Source organism: Trichosporon asahii (genome assembly GCF_000293215.1).
Source record: "Trichosporon asahii var. asahii CBS 2479 unplaced genomic scaffold scaffold00002, whole genome shotgun sequence".
In the NCBI taxonomy this organism is placed as follows: Eukaryota; Fungi; Basidiomycota; class Tremellomycetes; order Trichosporonales; family Trichosporonaceae; genus Trichosporon; species Trichosporon asahii.
The window spans coordinates 1-19,225 of NW_014040922.1; the positions used below are offsets into that span (position 1 = coordinate 1).

Sequence of the window (19,225 nt, forward strand, 5' to 3'; positions counted from 1 at the left end):
GTTTCAGATTTTTCAGCTCGGGTCACAAACATGTTTCCCCGAAAATTTTCAAAACAGACACTTGGAGGCGCTTTGACCGAGTGGTTTTAAGGTGATCGCTTGCTATTACGCTAGACAGCGGTTGGGATTTTCCCGCGTGAGTTCGAATCTCACAGGCGTCGGCTCGTTTTTAACGTTTGGAAGCCTCTACGACGTTTTTTGACGTGATCATTTGTCGTTGTCGACGGGATGTGCCTGGTTCTTGCCAGCTTGTGCCTGTGCCTGCTGCCCATGAAATTCCCTGACCCACCGGCTGACATCCGCGAGCAAGCCGCGGTGAACCGTCTGCATGAAGTCGGGCTTGTCGGAGAGGTTCTGGAACGCGAACGCGTCCCACGCGTGCTCTCCCTTGGGAATAAGTAGAACGGGTTGTTCGGCGTCGATGTCTGATTCTGCTTGATGGACGGGTACCAGGGATCGTACTCGCCCCCTACCCACGCGATGCGGGGCGCTGTGTAGTTGAGGCGACCCATGTCGTCGATCACGCTGGGGGCAGGCAACGTATGAGGCAGGCTGTTCTTTTCACCGGGCGGATACCAGTGCCGACAGAGGTCATACCACCCCTGCGGGGTGAAGTACTTGCTAGCGATGTGTGGAAGATCGCTCCCTGCCGGTGGGCCAGCGATAGCGGGGCCGTATTCGGTGCAGCATTCCGCGGTTAGGCCATCCGAGAGAGGGACTCACGATACTGCCACGCGCGGAAAGATGCTTGCGGTGAGGTGATGTCGATCTTCGCTTCGACAGAGTGACTAAAGGGATCGCCGGGGGCGTCTAGGCATGCCTGTCCTGTTGTGCCGTTTGGACACATGCCCTCTAGTGATCGCGTGTCTCGGTACGTAGCCAAAGAGCCAGGATACGACACACCGCCGACCGTGACACTGTCGTTTTCAACCTGCATATCCTTACAGAATCTCTCCCACGAGTTTGAGGGCAGGTCCCACGCACGGCTCTGCCAGGCTGTCGCCGTGTCGTACCCCATGGCTGCGAAGCGCCAGTCGGGCACTCCGCTCATGTTGAAGTACGCTTTGAGCTCGTCGGTGGCCTTGCTCTCGTTGCGGTCGAGAATTGAGCCAATTGTCGTCCACGCCTCCTCCAGCGGCTCGATGCAGGCCGGGTCGCCCCAACGTCCTGCTGCCGTCATGTAGAGTTGACCGTCGTACTCTGTTGTTCTATCTATGGTCGCTGACGAGGCGATGGAGGCCCATACCAGCTCCGGGTACTTGCCTCGCATCCATGCAACGAGCGCGCCGGGGTAAGACCACGAGTACAGAATCCAGGGCGTCTTGTCGTACTTCAGGTTGGAAGTGTCGGTCACGTTGATGCTCTCGGGGAGCTGGAAGTTGCGGATGAAGTTGGCCGTGTCCTCCAGCGCCTCCTCGAACGAGAGAAAGCGCAGGTTGTCCGTAGTCAAGTCTGGAACGGGGTAGGAGTAGCCATAGTATCGATGCTCCAGCCAGATGACAAGAGCGCCAGTCTCCTTTGCGATGTGGTACTCGAACCCGTCTTGGTACACGCTGCCACTGTGGGTTAGCGGGGCTTCAGTCGGTGAACTCAATTGCCGTACGTGGGGCTCTCGCCTGATACGCGTAGCAGGACGGGACCCCCCGGGCGATACAGCTCGGCGGAGACGGAGTAGCGCTGGCAGAATGTGCCTCCGACGTCCTCGAAGTGAGAGATCTTCTGGTCGAAGCCGAAGGGTCCGAACTCGTTTAAATTCAGACCCGCGCTGAGGTTGAAGCCGAGGGTCTGGGGGCCGTTGGTCTCTTGGAGTAAGGAGGGCTGGTGACCATTGGCACCTGCCCAGACTGTGGCGCTGGATGCCATCAGGCAGAGGCTCGTCAGGAGAAGCATTCTTTGCGGTGTGATGGATTTGCAAGGCATCTGTCGCTCATTTAAGCAGAGGAAAGGCTCATCGACAACCGCACTAGCGAGAACGCGTTACTTCCGTAGACCAATGAAGCGGCTCTGACACCGAAAGGTTGGAATTTCGGTCACTTTTGGCTTCGGAATCGGCGCGCACGCAGATAGCGCGGGGCTGTGCACGCGGGAACGCTCACCAGGCGTGAAGTCTATCCAGAGAGGCGCGCTCCAGATGGCAACAGCACCCCTCAAACAGCATGGACACCCTTGTCTGTGCCCAGGCCGCTCTGCTTTGATAGACCCTGGCAGCCTGTCATCGTTGTTCGAAACCAAACGTGCCGAAATGGGCACATGTGCCACGCTGTCGCGCCCTGTGTCAGAGCTGCGTGCGTCGTAAGTTGAGGGTCGGCGTGGGGTACACCGGGGCTCGACACTTATAGACTTCCACTTATTAACGTTAGCCGTTATCTCAACGGGAAGGTGGGACGGGCCTCAGCAATGTAGGTCACCTCTAGCTTCACAGAATGTCAACAGGCCTCAAGCAAGCCGACGCCACTCACTGCCGTGAGGCGTCACCGGGTGATGCATGACTCACTTTAAGGGGGAAGACACTCTCTCTGTTATTTCCTCAACCCACTACAGTTGATTGGCAGGTCCGGGAAGTCCGAGAGCTCTCGCAAGTGGCGTTTAATACTGGGAGTATCATCAGGCGACAGCCGCCTACGGGCGGTGGGAGCATCAGCGGGTCCAGAGAGTCAGAGAGCCTGCTGCGTCAGCTTTGGGTCAACTTGACACATGGGAACGTTGGGTGAAAGTCATCCCCGACCACCTCAACGTGGCTGGGAAGGATCTCGATGTGACTCACAAGCGAAGGTAGCACTGGTCCGCCCCGAGGGGAAGGTGGCCGGTACAGCTGAACATGGGAACATTATGTGGGCGATGGCAGCAATGGAGAGGAGAGGCCGTTGAGTGTAGGAAGTATTGTGAAAGGGTCAGCAATGAAGAGGTACCCTGTGTGAGGCCCGGGCGTTGGTGAGGCTATCGAGGGCGCAAGACACGCGGCGCTGAAACGGATCTGGTGATTCATGGGCCGTTCTCCCACGCTCCCTCTACTGGCGTCGATCGTTGAACCCTCCTCATTCCTATGGCGCCCCAAGGTCGCACGTGACCACCCACTCTGGCCACCTTCTCAAGAGAAGACAGCTGCGTGTTGCACGCTGGCGAAAGAAGAAACCTTTCAAGCTTGGAGCGCTTTCCTTCTACTTGCCGTCGCAAATCCGGGATGCCATGGCCATCTTGATAGCTGCTCAGCAAGACAAGAGACGAATCGTATCCTCTGCGATTCTGCGATAAAAGCAATGAATAGGTCGCGTGCAGTGTGCAAGGGTTGGGTAGTTGCTCGTGAGTACTGGTGTCCTGGTCTTCTTTACTTCATGGACTAATCGCCACTCCCAATGCGTCCAATTCAACTATTCGTGGTATCCGCTCCAGCCAAGAACGGTTGGCGCCTTAGATGCACGCCGAGATGACAACGTTGGGTGAAGAATCAGCGTCGGTAAACCCCCTCTGTTTGCCCTGAGGCCACGAGGCTCCGGCCCTGGAAGTAAAGGTTCTGTCGACGTTGACATCTTTCTAACATGCTCACCGCAAATAGAGAGAGCATGTTGGCGACTTGTTCGCATCTCACTAAATCACTGTGGTAGGAGGAGCCAATGGACGGTACTATGGGGCTCCACAAACACTCAGGGTGATCTAAGACCGTGCCTGACTTCGGTACCGTGTCTGCTTTTATGATCTTTTGCGATCACCAAGACAGCGACCGCCTGATGCACTCCATAGTCGATGTACTGTATCGCGGTACCGCTTTCAGCATACTCGGTGGCAGGAGCAGCGTTTAACCCTTCACTAGCCCCCATATGCTTTCGTCCTGCCAAACTCATCTTAGAAGTGCACTCAACTTCCTTTAGTTGATATCAGAACCTCTCCCGAAGGAGACCGTTCGAGTCAACCGCGTTAACCACTCCGCCACAACGCCCGAGCACCGTGATGCTTCTGACGTGAGCGCCGCCGATCGGGCCAGGTTCAGAGAGCAATCGGAGGTGTTGGAGTGGCTGTGAAAGCTTGCAATGGGTCGCTGAATGTGTCAAAGGCTTTGGTGAACTCACGGGCGAAGAAGCTAGGGACAGGGCCTAGAGGCTGGGTCTCGAAGCGATCTCGTTTGCTAAAGGTCGACACGGAACAAGCGATGCCTCACTGCGAGTGACTCTTTTGTAGAGAAAAAGCGTCTTGAGCTAAAGTTCCCGATCAAGAGAAGGTAAAGATCGAGGTTCGGGTGGAAGAGGGAACTGTGCAATCGGTCGACACGACGATCAGCTTCCCATCCTTGCTCCGTAGAGGCAGGCGAAATAAGAAACCGCAGGCCTGCGCCCTACTACATTAGCGTCATCTGCACTGTCCATGCGTGTGCAGGCCTATGTGCGCCCAACGCCGTCTTGCAGATGTGCCCGGAGATCCAGATCTCCACCTTGTCTGCCACAACTATGGTCCATACCACGTGACATTGCATTAGGCTCCTGGGTCGGTTCGATTCATGGTAGACCCCACCTGGACGCTGGATTCTGCGTTAGAAGCAACGCCAGAAGGCGTCGAAGCTGTGCTGCGTGATCCCGTGTCCGCTCTAGCGTCAGACGCGGAGGGTTCAACGAACCCTGTCTCCCCTGGCGGGACCAGGAACCTGCCTCGCTTTCCTGAATCACTCTTCTCGCTCTTATCTCCCTCCCACCAACGGTCCCCATTCAGACGCCGCCAGCAGCATGCGAAACTCGTCCTGACCATGAGAATTGCAACAATCATCGCCCATTCACCAGACTCCAGAAGTTCTAACTTTGTTCACCTCGCACCGAACTTTGATGCTTCTTGTCCAGTATGACGTAGCCCTGGCGATGCTCGTATCGCGTCCATTCCAGCAGATGGAACCGCATGGCTCATGGCCTTAACAAGCTTACGGACAAACCGACGACGCACTCGCCTTACACGCGCTTACGGGAGCCTGCGACGTCTTGCCCTTTGTACGCGAATCCTGAATTCTTGATGTTTGGCTTGACGTCTGAGTTTTTCCAGCACGAGAGTTGTGCTTGGGCCAAGTGCTTGCCTGCGTATCTGCTTCTTGACGAGATGCTTCAATGTTTGTGCGTCAAGGTACTGCAAATGCACTGGACCTTGCGCAGCACCACATCGTGCAATCACGGAACTGGGTTGCATGCCGCACGGCTGCGTACGGCTGCAGAGCGGATGTCGCAGGTGTCCCGGGATAGAAAGGGGCCAAAGGCGCTAGCGGCATGAGAGTCCTGACCCAGTGTTCCCGACTGAGTTGACGAGAGTTTCGACTGCACAAGAGAGCACCCACGGCTCTCACTCCTTGGGACCACTGCCCCCTGCTATTCGCCTCTCGTAATCCTGCGACACCAAACCGACTAGCCGCACCATATGCTCCAGATCCCATGGCCACCCACGCGTTTCGGCCTAGGAGCCTTCCGCCTTGCAGCCAGACACAGAAAGACCGCAGCAGCTTAACGGGCGACGCGATCAACTGCGCCGTGTTGTTGCTGTTATCTTGATCTTGCTCTACGTCTATCACTCAAGAACCACGTCTGGAACGACCGACTGCGATCACGGGGACTCGTCTGACCCGCCCGTCACAACGTCTCACTTTTGAGGACGAGAGGACGCAACGCAAACCTCCAGCGCTCTCTCTACGCTCGCCTACCACATGTTACGTTCCAGCTCATTCAGCGGCAACAGCAGCAGTTACGACGAGAAGCCTCTATCCCGGCGCCGGCATTCGGTCGAGGAAGGCATGCTCCCCGCCCAGCAACGGCGGCATGGGCTATCCGCCATGCTCGGCGTACGCACCCGATATCGCATTGCGTATGCGATCCTAACGGCGTGTATCATCTATCTGTTCGTGGTCGGGATCGAGAAGCAGCTCTCTCCATCGATACCCTCGTTCGAGTCTTTCGCCGGTGAGATCCCAGCAGAGACGGAGCGAGGAGGTACGGCCAAGGCGCGCGCGGCACACCAAGCAGCGAAGCAAGCCGTCCTCGGCGGCAAGCGGGTGCCCTTGCCTGCCGAGGTTGAAGGTGCACCCGCGCACAAGGTGAAGGAGGGCTTCCTGCGGGTCGACCCGAACGCTCGTGTGCACCCGATCCATCAATTGATTCGCGACGCCCGGCGCAAATGGGACACAAAGCTGGCCAAGCAGAGCCGCACGCTTCGCGAGGCGGTCGACGAGTACCAGAACCGGTACTACCAGCACCCGCCAAAGGGATTCGAGAAGTGGTGGCGCTACGTTGTGTGAGTGCGTTGGCCGTGCGGCGCTGACACGCAGAGAGCACGACGTCCAGCTGCCGGACGAATACCACCAGATCAACCGTGACATGTTCCCCTTCCGCGCCGTTTCGCCCAAGGACGTGCGCACGCTGATCGACCGCGCAAGCAAAGAGGCGGACACGTTTGTGATCACCGTGCACGACGGCCAGGTGACGCACACGGGAGGCGACGACGGGCCGGCGATCCACCGCAAAAGATTGGATGGTCAGCTGGACCTGATTGCGGACGTGGCCAAGGACATTCCGGACATGCGCGTCGTGTATTCGGCGCAGGACACGCCGAGCACAATTATCTCGTACGATCAGCGACAGGAGCTGTCGCAGGGCGTCGAGAACAACGAGTACGTGCCGCTCGCACGCATCAAGTCGGACAACCAGTTCACGGGCTGGCTCGCGTCGTGCAGCTACAACTCGCCGCTGCGGCAGCACGGCTATGACCCCATCCCCGTCGAGGACATTGACTGGGCCGAGAAGACGTTCATCGTCGACCACCTTAAGAGCATGGACATGTGTGCGCATCCCGAGCTTATCCCGCAGCACGGCCTCCTCGCCGGCCTGCGTCTGCAGCGCGGCACGGACCCGCTCTCGGCCAAGTTTGCGATCAGCAAGACGCTCGCGCATGCTGACGTGCTTGGCGTCCCGACTGAGCGGTTCACAGAGGCATCGACCGTGTCCCCCATCCCCTGGGCCGAGAAGAACGGTGACCGGCTCCTATGGCGCGGCGCGAACACGGGCATCTGGCACAAGGAGCGGAACCACTGGCGGGGCACGCATCGCCTGCGTTTGATGTCCCTGACGAATGCGTACGACGGTGTCGCGCGCGTCATTGGCCCGCAAGTGAAGGGCACGGTGGGGCAGGCGACGGTCGACGCCCCACTGGACAAGCTGAATGAGCAGCACGTCGACATTGCCTTTGTCGGCGAGCCGATCCAGTGCGAAGAGTCGGACGGGAGCTGCGCCGAGATCAAAGAGAACTATGCGTTCCGCGGCCGCGTCACGCCTGATGACATGGACCACGCCAAGTACCTCATCGACGTGGACGGTAATGCGTGGAGTGCGCGGTTCCAGCGCCTCATGCTCTCAGGCTCGCTCCTGCTCAAGTCTACAGTCATGCCCGAGTGGTTCTCGGACCGCATCCAGCCGTGGCTGCACTATGTCCCCGTCAAGGTCGACTATGGGGATCTGTACGACGCGCTCGTCTTCTTCAAGGGCAACGACGCGCTGGCCAAGGAGATTGCAGAGAATGCGCGCGAGTGGACGGAGAAGTTTTACCGCCGCGAAGACATGGTCGCGTACGCGTTCCGGCTGTACCTCGAGTGGGCGCGCTTGCAGGCCGAAGACCGCGACGCCGCCAGCTACACGTACGACGAGAAGGATGAGTTGGAGCGCAAGTAGTTAGAGTTATCCGATTGTCAGTGTAATGTTAGCGATAGGATCCAGAATGTATGAGATGCATGTGATGGTACAATACAAGCTTAGAGCGGAGGTAGCGGGCGTTTGCAGAGGGGGCATATGGTCTTGATGCCCATCCACTGCTGTAGACAGCGCGTGTGGAAAAGGTGATGGCACGGCGCGACGGCATATGATGTTCGGCCGGCGATAGTGTCGGGTCGCGTGTCCACCTCCTCCATGCAGATACTGCAAGTGTTGCCTCCCTCGAAATATCCCCTCTGCTCCTTTCTTTCTCCCTCGTTGTCCTCCTCCGCTGGCTCGCCGAGCCCGGCCTCCTCATCCCGCGGCGCGAGGATCGGGTGATAGTCGTACCCCGGCTCGGCCTGGAATCGCTTCGGGAGGAAGAACGCGGGCCCGAAACGGTCCTGCGCGAACAGGAGCAGAATCTGCGCGCCCTGCCACAGCACGAGCAGCCAGATCCATGGCGCGTTGTCGATGAAGAAGACGTTGTCCGGGCATGCAAGGGCGTCTGTCGTTAGTAAGGAGGTTTGCTTGCGAGCTGTACTCACAGAGGGGCAATGCGAGGCGTCCGGCCGCTGTGCCGAGAACGAAGCCATGCTGGAGCGCATTGGCCGAGCCGCGTCGAGCGTTTCGCCAGATCTGCGGTACCCACGTGCTGTGCATGATGAAGAGGATGAAGGGGATGACGTTGGGGATTAAGATAATCTGGAACAGGAGCAGCAGTGCGGCGATACCTGCGATCCAGCGTAAAGGAGCGTGAGTGTAGAAGGCGTGCGAGATGCGCGCGAAAAAGCCGCGGGGCTCGTCCTCGTCCTCGTCCCGCTGAGGGGCACGCTCGGGCGCCTGAATACGGTGCAGCAGCATGGCGTAGCGCTGGGGTCAGCTTAGCCAAGGTAGTATGGACTTACCGGTCCAAAGACGAACGCCGTGCAGAAAATGAGGAATGCCAGCACAAGCAGTGGCAGTGAAGTCTTATTGTCCGAGTAGATACCGATGGCCAAGTGCGCGCTGAAGATCCACGTATCTGAGATGCCCATGAGGACGATGGTCCACAGGCTCACCTTGGCCAGCGTTGACGGCGTCCGCGTGCTCTCCATCTGGCGCACGAGGAGCCACAGCACGAGGAGCTGCGATATCGTCGCATAAGCAGCGTCTGAGATTAGCTCTAGCTGTACTTTTCTTCACTCACAGTTAATGGTCTTGCGGTTGAAGTCGCCAACTCCTACGCCGCGCCCCTTGTCCACACCGAGGGCGACGCCACACTGGTCCGCGATGGCAACAATACCGAATCCGTTGTTCTGCCAGTACTGCGGCGGCTTCGGCAGGCTCCACAGAAGGCCTGACGGCTCGGCCAGCTCCTTGTGATACGCCTCGACCTCCTTCGGGTCCACACCTGGTGGAAGAGGGGGTACGCTCATGTACATCAGGAGCGGGCAGGTGGTTGTGGTCGGGTCGTCGCCCTTGGCATCCGGAGTCACGAGCTGGTGCTCGCGGAAGCGCAGCTCCTTCTTAAGCTCGGCCATGATCAGACGCGCAGTCGTGTTGTGGTGATCGGGGTACAGGCGGGGGATGTTGCGAATGTCGATGCGCGTGTGCTGCGGCTGGCCGTACAGTTCGTATGTTCCGTTCGGGACGTGGTGCAGGCCGAACACGTCGTACTCTATCGTCTGCGTGCCCGAGAGCGTGACGGTTCCCTTGACCCAGTTCCAGTCCTCGGCGGTCGGCACGCCGCTCGCAGTCGTGTTCGTCGCAGCCTCAACCCGCCGCTCGTTCAGGTTCATGTCCCACTGGCTCACACCCTTCCAGTCAAACTCGCCGCGCAGCCACGCCGCGTTCGTCTCGTTCCACCACGACTGGTTGAGCGACGGGATCCTCTGGTGCGCAAAGAAGGTGCTCCCCTTCGCTGGCGTCGGCGAGAGCAGGTCGATCACCTCGACTTCGGCCTGTCGGTATCCGCCGGTGATATTCGTGAAGAACGGCATCTCAGCCGCCGCAGCCTTGGCGTGGTTCAGATGGTCAGGCTGTATTGACTGCGGGTACATTGACGGGCGAGGTGGCTGTCGTCAGCTAAGCTCAGCAATGCTCAACTTACCTCGGTCCAATTGCCCGTTCCGTTTAGATATCCCTCATACTCGTCCACTTGCTCACGGATGATGTCGAGTTCTGTGATGCGGGGCGTGCCGTCGTCGTTGATGATCTGGGGCGAGTTCCCGTTGCCCATCAAGAAGAAGAACATGGTGAGGATAAGCATGCTCGTGATGCTCTGCCGCGGCGGGGGCGGTGGTCGCTCGCCGACAAACACGCCGGGAAACGCCTGGTTCGGAGGGGTGATGACGGCTGCCCCATCGGTGGCCGGTGGAGGTGGATCTGTCGGCGCCGCCGTTGGGGGGGCTGCTGGCGGCCGGGCGGAGGTGGCGGAGCGGCCTCGCCACGCTCTGCCCGGTCTTGGTCGCTCATCGTGCTGTTGATGAGTAATGTTGAGGAAAGGACTTTCGAGATGACCGCTGGCTCAGCGCATCCTCGACGCTGGGTCATCCACTATCGCCAGGCACGGCCCACGCCACCCGAGCCACGCGACACGCCTCCGCTCGATCACCCCTCGTCATCAACAACGTCAGGCCGTGCTTCCTCATCTTTATTCGCAGCCATGAGCATGAACTTTGACGACGCCGCGCGTGAGTTTACAAAGAGTTGACTCATCTGACCGTAGTGCTGAAAGCGTACGGCCTCTCGTCTCTCGCTCCCGAGCAATGGGAGGAGGTCGACCACGCCACGGAGGGACCTCTCGCTGGCACGGGAGGCACCATGGAAGAGCAGGACCCCCTTGGACTCCGAGGAAGACTCAGCTTGTAAGTTGCAATGGAGGCATGTCAACTGACAACAGTGCTGGTGATCTAGACCTCAAGACGCGTATGTCGAGCTTCCCACTCCTATGCCCAGCTAACCCCAGGTGCCGCGACGCTGCTCAGCTCCAAGAGCTTTGACCCCAAGCTATTCATCCAGGTTCAGCACCCGGACGCGTCATTCGCGGACCTTCGTCTCGGCATTGAGCACCTCGAACGGTCGATTGACGCTCGAAGCGAAGCCGTACGCATTCTCGTCGAGGACAACTTTGATCGCTTTGTCGCCGTCAAGGCGTCCAGCGACGTCGTGTACCGCGACATGAAGGAAGGTTTCCTAGACGACGATGACCATGGCGCCCGTGAACTGAGAAACCTCTACAAATGTGAGCTAGTATGTCTCCCCTGCCGCTGACGACAGTGACATGTGATCGTGCCGACCTCGTCTACCTTCCCGTCCTCGACAACGCTGTCAAGGCGTCCAAGCTGCGATCAACGTTGGGCGTCTTTGAAAAGTCCAAGTTTCTTTTCAATCTTCCCGGCCAGCTCCTCGAGTCTATCAATGCCGGCAAGTACGACCAGGCGCTTCGCGACTATAAGAAGGGCCTCTTCCTTCACCGCGGTGGAGCCCTGATGCCGGGCGTGAAGGCGACGACGCCCGATCAAATTGCCCGCCAGCGTCGCATCTTTAACAAAGTGTGGGACAGTGTCGAGGACGTCATGCGCGACATGCGACGTCGCCTGCACGTGCTCCTGAAGGACCCGAACCGCTCGATCGAGGACCAGGAGAAGACGCTGGAGATGCTGATCGAGATTGAAGGATCAGACGAGCCAGCGTGGAGCTACCTGGACTACCAGCACGAGCACATTGTGGACAGTGTCAAGTCGTTGTACGAGCGCGCCAACGATGCTGTCAAAAGGGCGCAGCGCGAGGCTGCCTCCGAGCCCTCTTCTTCCTCACCATACACCGATCTCCTTCGCCGCCAGCTGGTCCAGCCCACGTACACCCCGAACTCTGTGACGCGTAAGTTACCCGGCGCGTACTGAACTGACAACAGCAACGGCCACGGAAAAGGCATGGTCTGCCATCCTGAAGCTCATCAAACAGTTGTCGGACTACATCGTCCGCTCGTTGCCAGGGTTCTGGCGGGTTGCCAAGGCGTGCATGGACGGACGGTACCGCAAGCGCGACTCGTCGGGTGCCCTGCGCGCTTCGCACCGGCCAGCTCAAGCCTGCCGACAGATGGCTGCGGACATTATCAAGACATACATTGTCATCATTGCCCAATTCTTCGCCTTATCAGACGTCGGTGTGTCGTCTAAGAAGCGGCTTCGCGAGCAGTCCATCCCATCCTTCGTCCCTGCGGGAACGACGGTGCTGGCTGCTGGCTATTATGGCGAGCAGATTGCCAATGCCATCGGAGACTGCACCACTGAGCTCGTAGCAATCGACGTCGGAAAGGACGCGAGTTCGAGTGTCAAATCGTTCATGGAATCCTTACGCTGGCGCATGGAGGAGATGATTACAACGACGTGGATCCGAGACGCGGCCGACTTTTACCTGCTCGAGGACTGGAAACCGCCAGTCAACGAGGGCATTCTGCGCGGACGAACACGCTTCATCTACACGATGGACGACTTCCAAGCCCGCGTCATCAAGGCGGCGAGGGCAGTGGCGACGGGGCCAGCGACCGACGACAAGCCGCCGCCGCCAGCGTCACCAGTTTTCCAGCGCAAGATTCGCGAGGGCATCGTCGAGTCTCAGACTCTTCTGTTCGAGGGTATCATGCGCCTGAGCCAGCTGACGGCTGCCGAGGAGCACGCCGTGCGGGTATCCGGCACGAAAGAAAAGACGCCAACGACGGACGCGGAGACGCGGCTGCTATACATTCTGTCCGCGTTCCACTACCAGCGCAAGAAGGCGGTGCCTGCGATCATGAACCTGGCCGCCAAGTTGCTCGGCCCAGAAGCGGCCGGCGACGAGACGCAGCTGGAGGACGCACGTGCTCGTTTAGAGGTACGCGCGTTCGACATGTGTGTGTCTCTGCGCGCCGATCCGATGTGCAAGATTCTGTCAGATGCGATTCTGCACAGCGGCATCGACTGGCTGACGTGCCCCGCACCAACAGAGGTGCGGGGGTACATGCACCGAATCATCCTGCAGCTCGTCGAGGCGCATGCGCGCGTGTCGAACGTGAACCCGATCCTAGTCAACAACGTCCTGAAGGCGCTTGTGTCGCGTTTAGCACAAACGGCGCTCGAGTCGTTCAAGATCATCAAGCGCTTCGGGACGGGCGGCATGTTGACTGCAACCGTCGAGATCGAGTACCTGCAGCAGAGCGTCGAGGCGTACCTGAACCGGGGCGCTAAGGAGGCCTTTGGGCAGACGTACGAGATCATCTCGCGCGGGCTGCGGAGCAACGAGACGCCCGAGGCGCTGCAGCGCGAACTGGCCAGTCTGCAGACGATCATCCGCGACACGAGGCGTGTGACGGCCGTCGAGACGATTGCGCTGCGTCCGACGACGAGCAGGAATGATAGTACGGGCAGGCGATGAGCGCGAGCGTCCGAGCGTCCGAGCGAAGCGAGGGCGTGAGGCAGTGAGCCCTTCTATCTGAAGCGAGGTCACCTCGACCATAACGACTCCAGTCCAAGCGAGCACCACAATGCAAACATGGCTTAGCGAGCCATAGATTAAACGATGTCGATGACGATAACGTAATGCCACATGTACGGTAGTGAAGTCTTTCGGGCCGAGCGCTCCGGCGCTTGCTCTTGCTGCATCACGTAGTCACGTACTGACAGCGCCCCAAAAGCAGGTTAATGGTTCGTGGGATGAAACAAGTGTCTGAGATGTCTAAGGAGACGGAATGCCGGAGCCGGAGGGTGGCGGAGGGTACGAGTCGGCGGTTAGCTGCAGAACTGTAGAGGCTGTGTGCTCATGCAGAGATGCGGAGATGCGGAGATGCGGAGATGCGGTGTTGCGGCGTTGTGGTGAGCACCGGTGTTGCGGTGAGCATACCTAGATTCGGAGCACGAGTCGGGACAAGACTCGGGCCAAGCATCAGGCCAAGAGTGAGAGTGCACGAGCATCGTGTCAGGTGACTGAAGGCGGGGGCCGCACGGTCTCACCACATCACTGCATCGACTGCTGTGTCTGAACGAAGGCGGCCGATGGATGTGCATGACCAGATGCTTGAGGCTGAGCAAGAGGATTTGGAATGACCATGTGCACAGCGCATGCATGGCGCGTGTCGGAGTGGTATACGGCGCAGGCACCGGCGTCCAGCGGCGAGCGGCGTGCTCCAGCAAAGGCCAGCAAAGCGGCGGCCGGTGTACGAGAAATGGTAATCTCCGCGGATGATGCGGCCGACTGGGCTGGGCTGGAGACGGGGAGTTCGGGCTTTCCGGCGCCTCTTCTCTTGCGCGCAAGGCAGAGTGCAGAGCGACTTGTTGCTATAGTTAGACCAAGAGGTGGCCAGGCACCAGCGGCAGAACTGTCATCTGGCTATGGGGACGATTATGCAAATCATTCATGGGGATCATGGGGGACGACTACACCGAAGACGGTGGCGATCATTGAGATGTCTCTTCTCTGCCATGCTCGCGACATTTGAAGAGTGGAACTTGTACGGAGGGGACTGGAGAGAGCTAGAGAACCGAGGCGAGGGTTTTGTGTCAGCGGCCAGCGGGCCCAGCGGGGCGGCGGCATTGCGCAGCACATGCGGCACATGCGGCACAGCCAGTGGCCGCAGGGCATGGGCGACGGGCGCACGGGCGACGGGCGACGGGGTGCGATGACGCACGACGCACTCACTGACGCAGTCACCCAGTGTACCTTTGCTTATCAGTCCTCTCATAGGTCCATTGCCGCAACCCTTGACTACTGGGTCCAGCTAGCCGTCATCACTATCCCTGTCTGTCATAACAAGAGCGATGAACTACGTTTGCATACATGCATGCATGCATGCTTTATAAGATCGAGGTATGCTAGAGGGGTTGGAATGTCTTGTCCTTGTTGTCGCTTCCTCGTCGTTGATGTGTCGGTTGCAGCTTGCGACTCGCGGCCAGGTCGTGCGGCAAGTGCAGGCATGCAGGGACGGTCGAGTAAGAAAGGGGCCAGGTGGATCGACGGATGTACCATGAATAGCAGAGGCATGAGAGCAGAGGAATGAGAACCGAAATGGGCCGAGGAGCTAGGAGACGACAGACGACGGACGACGGACGAGGAACGAGAATGTAAGTAGTCCGGCGGGGTATCAAATAGGACGATCACCCCGCCTAATCCGTCTATTTGCTTGGGACTGCTGCCGGCTCCGTATCCCCGTCACTTACAACTGCTGCAATAGCACACCACCACCACCACTATCAGATCCCACCCCTCGCCCCGTTCCACCCTCTTCCATCCACTACTCTTACTCACTCTCCATCTCATCACTCACACTCCCTCCTCCTCGACGACGACGACAACCGCGACCCCGACCCCAACCCCTCCATCCCGTTGCTCTCATCACACTTTGCTCCACCTTGATCCATTTGCTTAATCATACCCCCCCCCGATCACAAGTCCCCGGCGGCTATCAGCTCCACCCGTGACTCACCATCTCACTCTCCCCCCCCCCTTCCTTCCGTCGACATCATCCACCACATCACACAACCACCGACGGCCCTCTGATAACCAACAACAACCAACACACTCTCCTTTCTGTGCATCCCTGTCTCCATCGCATACGCTACTCAATTAACCATCCACCAATCCACCCCAGCGTCTAGGCAATGTTGTCTGCAAACCCCGCCGTTCCCCTAAGTAACATTGACTTTGCCGACCCCCACGGAAGACGCCTCTCGCTGCGTACTGCCCATGGCCGCGAGTTCCTCACTCACCGCGACGGCCTCCCTTCCCCAGAACACCTGACTCCCGTGTCCGGCACCCCCGTCGCCGGCTCCCCCCTGACCGGCACACCCATCCTCTCCGGCTCGGGTTCCCCCATCGAGGTCTCCGAGGTCTCGGACGACGAGCTCGTTCTTGAATCAAGGAACCACTCGCGAACAGAACTCCACGAAAACTACGAGGACGGCCAGACACTCTACAAGGCCCCCTCGCACGGCGGTATCTGGCACGACGACGTAAGTCACCGATCCCTTCCCCCCCCCATTACCCCGCTTTCTCCCTTTCCTGTACATGACGGGTGGTCGTAGCGTCGAGCACGGCCCGTGCATCACATAGGATGACGCCGGATCTTCACGGCCAAGCACACAGTCAGCATCGACGGAGAGAGAGGCAGAAAAGAGAGGCTTGAGCTTTGCACCGGGCCGTCCAGGTACAAGGAAATGACCGCTGGCTGCGTGCGTCATTGGCGCGCCCACCACGGACACTATGAGCCATCGAGCCGAACGACTCCCTGCCCCAACCCTCGTCTATCCCATCGGCGCACGCTCGTTATCTATCCTCTCTTTACCCGTCTCCTACATCTCCCGCCCGTCAAAACACACAGACCCACACCGTCGTCTTTGCGTCCCAGCTCTGTCCACACTGCTTTATATCAGTGCATCACTGTGCTCCGTTTGTCCGTCTCCACCCTCTCCCTCTTTCCTCCCCCACTTGTACACCGTCACCATACGTCCACCCTTGTAACACTCGTTTTCCGGGCACCCCCTTGCTGGCTCTCCCTCTAGCGCCGTCGACCCGCGACTGCGTATCTTGCAGCGCTCGCATTGCGACGCAGCAGCTCGTAGGCGTCGGGGGCCGCCATCGGCCTTTTCCAACCCCAAGAGGCGACGCAATATGCCCGCAGTCATGCTCTACATCCAACGCACCCACCATATCACTCAACCGCCCATGGCACCAAAGCCCCACCACCGTGAAACCAGAAAGTGGTGGTGGCGTCCGCAAGCCGGGCAGCAGCCCAATGCCAAGACCCGTAGCAAGTTGACGTCTAGCAATGTTGCTCGCTTGGTGCGCTCCCCACTCTTTTTCCCATAATATACTCCCTTTTCCACCAACCCCCGTCCCTGCCCCCAATCAGCTTGCTCATATCTCGGATGATTGAACTGACACCATAACAGCCCAGCAGCATCCCAGGCTCCCCCGCACCCGGCTCACCCGGACTTCCGCCTGCATCCGCCCAGCAGCGAAAGCCGACCGCCGCGTCCAACCTTTCGTTTGCAGACTCTCCCCCCCACTCTGACGGTGGATCGAGGAGTGACCGTCCCCCTCCGCGCCGACAGGGAACCTCCAACACCTCGGGCTCCGGATCGTCCCCGCACGCCTCGCCCACGGCGACCCGTCACCCGAAGCACCACTCCGGCCCCCTCCACGACCTCCGCCGTTTCCTGAACCACCATATCGGCCACTCGGACCAGAAGGATAAGGACCGCTACCAAAACTCGATTGCGCAGCAGGCCCTGCACCAGCATCTCGACGAGTCGAGCACCAACTCGACCGGCACCCCGTCGTTATCCGGTGCTGCCACGCCCGGAAACCAGGTACGAGGCAGCCAGTTCTTTGGCGCCGGCGGAGCCGCTAGTTCCGGAAACTCGACGCCCACGAGCCAGCTGCCCGATGGAGTCGGCAAGGACCGCGACAAGGATCATCACGGACACCACTCCTCGCATCTCGTCGGCTTCATGAAGCACCACCACCGCGACAAGGACGGCGAAAAGTCGCACTCGTCGCTTGCGTCCTTCTTTGGCGGCGGCTCGAAGAAGAAGGACAAGGAGCGCCAGCAGCGCGCCGCCCACGCCGGCGTCGAGGATCATGGCTCGCGTCCGTCGTCCCGCCCGGGGCTCGGCCGCGCCCTCGCGGACATCGACGCTCATGATGAGCGAGCACCACCACCACGACAGCCACCACGCCAGTGGACACGCGACGCCTAAGAACCTGAACGACTACCCCGGCGTCCCTGGCCCTGTTATCGCGCTGACGCACCCGTCGTCCATCGAGGCGACGCACGCGCACCTCTCCAAAAAGTACGGCAAGTGGGGTCGCGTTCTTGGCTCTGGCGCCGGCGGCACTGTCCGTCTCATCAAGGCGTCGCAAAAGACTGGCGGCAGCACTTATGCCGTCAAGGAGTTCCGTCCCCGCCGCCAGGGCGAGACGGAAAAGGAGTACCTGCGCAAGGTCACTGCCGAGTTCTGTGTCGGTGTGACGCTGCATCACATCAACGTCATTGAGACGGTCGACATTGTCTGCGACCACGGCCACTACTACGAGGTGAGGTCCGAGCTTACTAGCCGAGATTTGAGCCGAGCTAACGTCAGATCATGGAGTATGCGCCGTACGATCTGTTCTCGGTCGTCATGTCGGGCAAGATGAACCGGCCAGAAATCTACTGCGTGTTCCGCCAGATCATTGATGGCGTCAACTATCTGCACTCAATGGGTCTTGCGCACCGCGACCTCAAGCTCGACAACTGTGTAATGACGTCGGACAACATTGTCAAGCTCATTGACTTCGGAACCGCGACCGTGTTCCACTACCCCGGCAAGCACCAGATTCCCGCTTCCGGCGTCGTCGGCTCCGACCCCTACCTCGCGCCCGAGGTCCTTACGAGGGACACGTACGACCCGCGGTTGACTGACGTCTGGTCGGTCGCCATCATCTTCATGTGCATGATTCTGCGCCGCTTCCCGTGGAAGATTCCCGACTACAAGACGGACATGTCGTTCAAGCTCTACGTCAACACGCACCCGGATCTGTGCCAGAAGCCGCAGACCAAGACGCCCGCGCCCTCGGTCATGAACGGCACGGACGCGCACAACCGCCAGGGCGGCCGCGACACGCTGCTGCCCGACGGCAGCTCCAAGCTCCCCTTCAAGCGGACGCCGAGCAACTCGACGCAGAGCACTGCTGTCGACAGCCGTGTCAGCGAGGTCAGCAGCACAACGTCGCACGGTAGCACGGACACGTTTACGCCGCGCGTCGACCGCCTCAAGCTTACCGAGTCGCCGCAAAAGGACCGCTCTGACCAGTACTTCCCGCGACGACACGACTCGACTGCTTCGCTCCCGCCCAACACGAACCCGCAGTATGCGCGCCAGCTATTTGCTTGGGACTGCTGCCGGCTCCGTATCCCCGTCACTTACAACTGCTGCAATAGCACACCACCACCACCACTATCAGATCCCACCCCTCGCCCCGTTCCACCCTCTTCCATCCACTACTCTTACTCACTCTCCATCTCGCTCCCGCAGCCCGTCTCCCCCACGCGCGCGGCCCAGCCGATGCCCCGCAACCGCGCCTCGTCGACGTCGGGCGCGCAGCCCACCGTGCCGCTGTCCAAGGAACAGACGCAGCAGCGTGCGCAGCAGCAGCAGAAGCGCCGCGAGCGCGCTGCCTCCATCTCCTCGACTCGGACGTACCAGACGGGCGGCGCCGAGTCCATCTTCCGCCTGCTCCCCCGCGAGTCGCGCTCAGCCATCATGCGCATGCTCGCCGTCGAGCCCAGCATCCGCTGCACGCTCTCCGACCTCTTACACGGCACCGGCAAGGATGACCAGATGTGTCCCTGCGGCCGCGGCGAGTGTGGCGGCAACCTCGCCCGCCCGCCCGCCCGCCCGAGGAGCTGACGGGCGTCGATGTCAACGACGACCATGGCGATGCGTGGATCCAGAACATTGAGTGCTGCTCGCACCACCCCGGACGCAAGATGAACCACACGCATATCAAGGTCGTCCAGGAGACGG

At 59.7% G+C, this 19,225-nt stretch overlaps 5 protein-coding genes and 1 non-coding gene across 6 annotated transcripts; 5 read left to right on the plus strand and 1 right to left on the minus strand.

Moving 5' to 3' along the window:
- The first annotated feature begins 66 nt into the window (after nucleotides 1–66).
- Nucleotides 67–161, plus strand: A1Q1_t103. The gene has a single exon. It is a non-coding gene; the product is annotated as a tRNA-Ser (tRNA).
- Nucleotides 162–5,668: 5,507 nt separating this feature from the next.
- A1Q1_05200 (Cap3p) lies at nucleotides 5,669–6,256 on the plus strand (the record flags this gene model as incomplete). Its single annotated transcript, XM_014328675.1, has 1 exon — nucleotides 5,669–6,256. One exon carries the CDS (start codon nucleotides 5,669–5,671, stop codon nucleotides 6,254–6,256), a length of 588 nt encoding a protein of 195 aa, XP_014184150.1.
- A 79-nt stretch (nucleotides 6,257–6,335) lies between these two features.
- A1Q1_05201 (glycosyltransferase family 90 protein) lies at nucleotides 6,336–7,682 on the plus strand (the record flags this gene model as incomplete). The annotated part of the gene is made up of 1 exon (XM_014328676.1): nucleotides 6,336–7,682. The coding sequence occupies one exon, from the start codon at nucleotides 6,336–6,338 to the stop codon at nucleotides 7,680–7,682; it is 1,347 nt and encodes a 448-aa protein (XP_014184151.1).
- A 333-nt stretch (nucleotides 7,683–8,015) lies between these two features.
- On the minus strand, nucleotides 8,016–9,951 carry A1Q1_05202 (RING finger ubiquitin ligase; the record flags this gene model as incomplete). The annotated part of the gene is made up of 5 exons (XM_014328677.1): nucleotides 8,016–8,543; nucleotides 8,609–8,724; nucleotides 8,762–8,827; nucleotides 8,890–9,721; nucleotides 9,793–9,951. 5 exons carry the CDS (start codon nucleotides 9,949–9,951, stop codon nucleotides 8,016–8,018), a joined length of 1,701 nt encoding a protein of 566 aa, XP_014184152.1.
- Nucleotides 9,952–10,353: 402 nt separating this feature from the next.
- On the plus strand, nucleotides 10,354–13,097 carry A1Q1_05203 (exocyst protein; the record flags this gene model as incomplete). Its single annotated transcript, XM_014328678.1, has 6 exons — nucleotides 10,354–10,375; nucleotides 10,420–10,549; nucleotides 10,599–10,610; nucleotides 10,670–10,902; nucleotides 10,962–11,564; nucleotides 11,680–13,097. The coding sequence occupies 6 exons, from the start codon at nucleotides 10,354–10,356 to the stop codon at nucleotides 13,095–13,097; spliced, it is 2,418 nt and encodes an 805-aa protein (XP_014184153.1).
- Nucleotides 13,098–16,325: 3,228 nt separating this feature from the next.
- On the plus strand, nucleotides 16,326–19,108 carry A1Q1_05204 (CAP64-like protein; the record flags this gene model as incomplete). Its single annotated transcript, XM_014328679.1, has 4 exons — nucleotides 16,326–16,496; nucleotides 16,607–17,313; nucleotides 17,387–17,753; nucleotides 17,810–19,108. 4 exons carry the CDS (start codon nucleotides 16,326–16,328, stop codon nucleotides 19,106–19,108), a joined length of 2,544 nt encoding a protein of 847 aa, XP_014184154.1.
- Nucleotides 19,109–19,225: the final 117 nt, after the last annotated feature.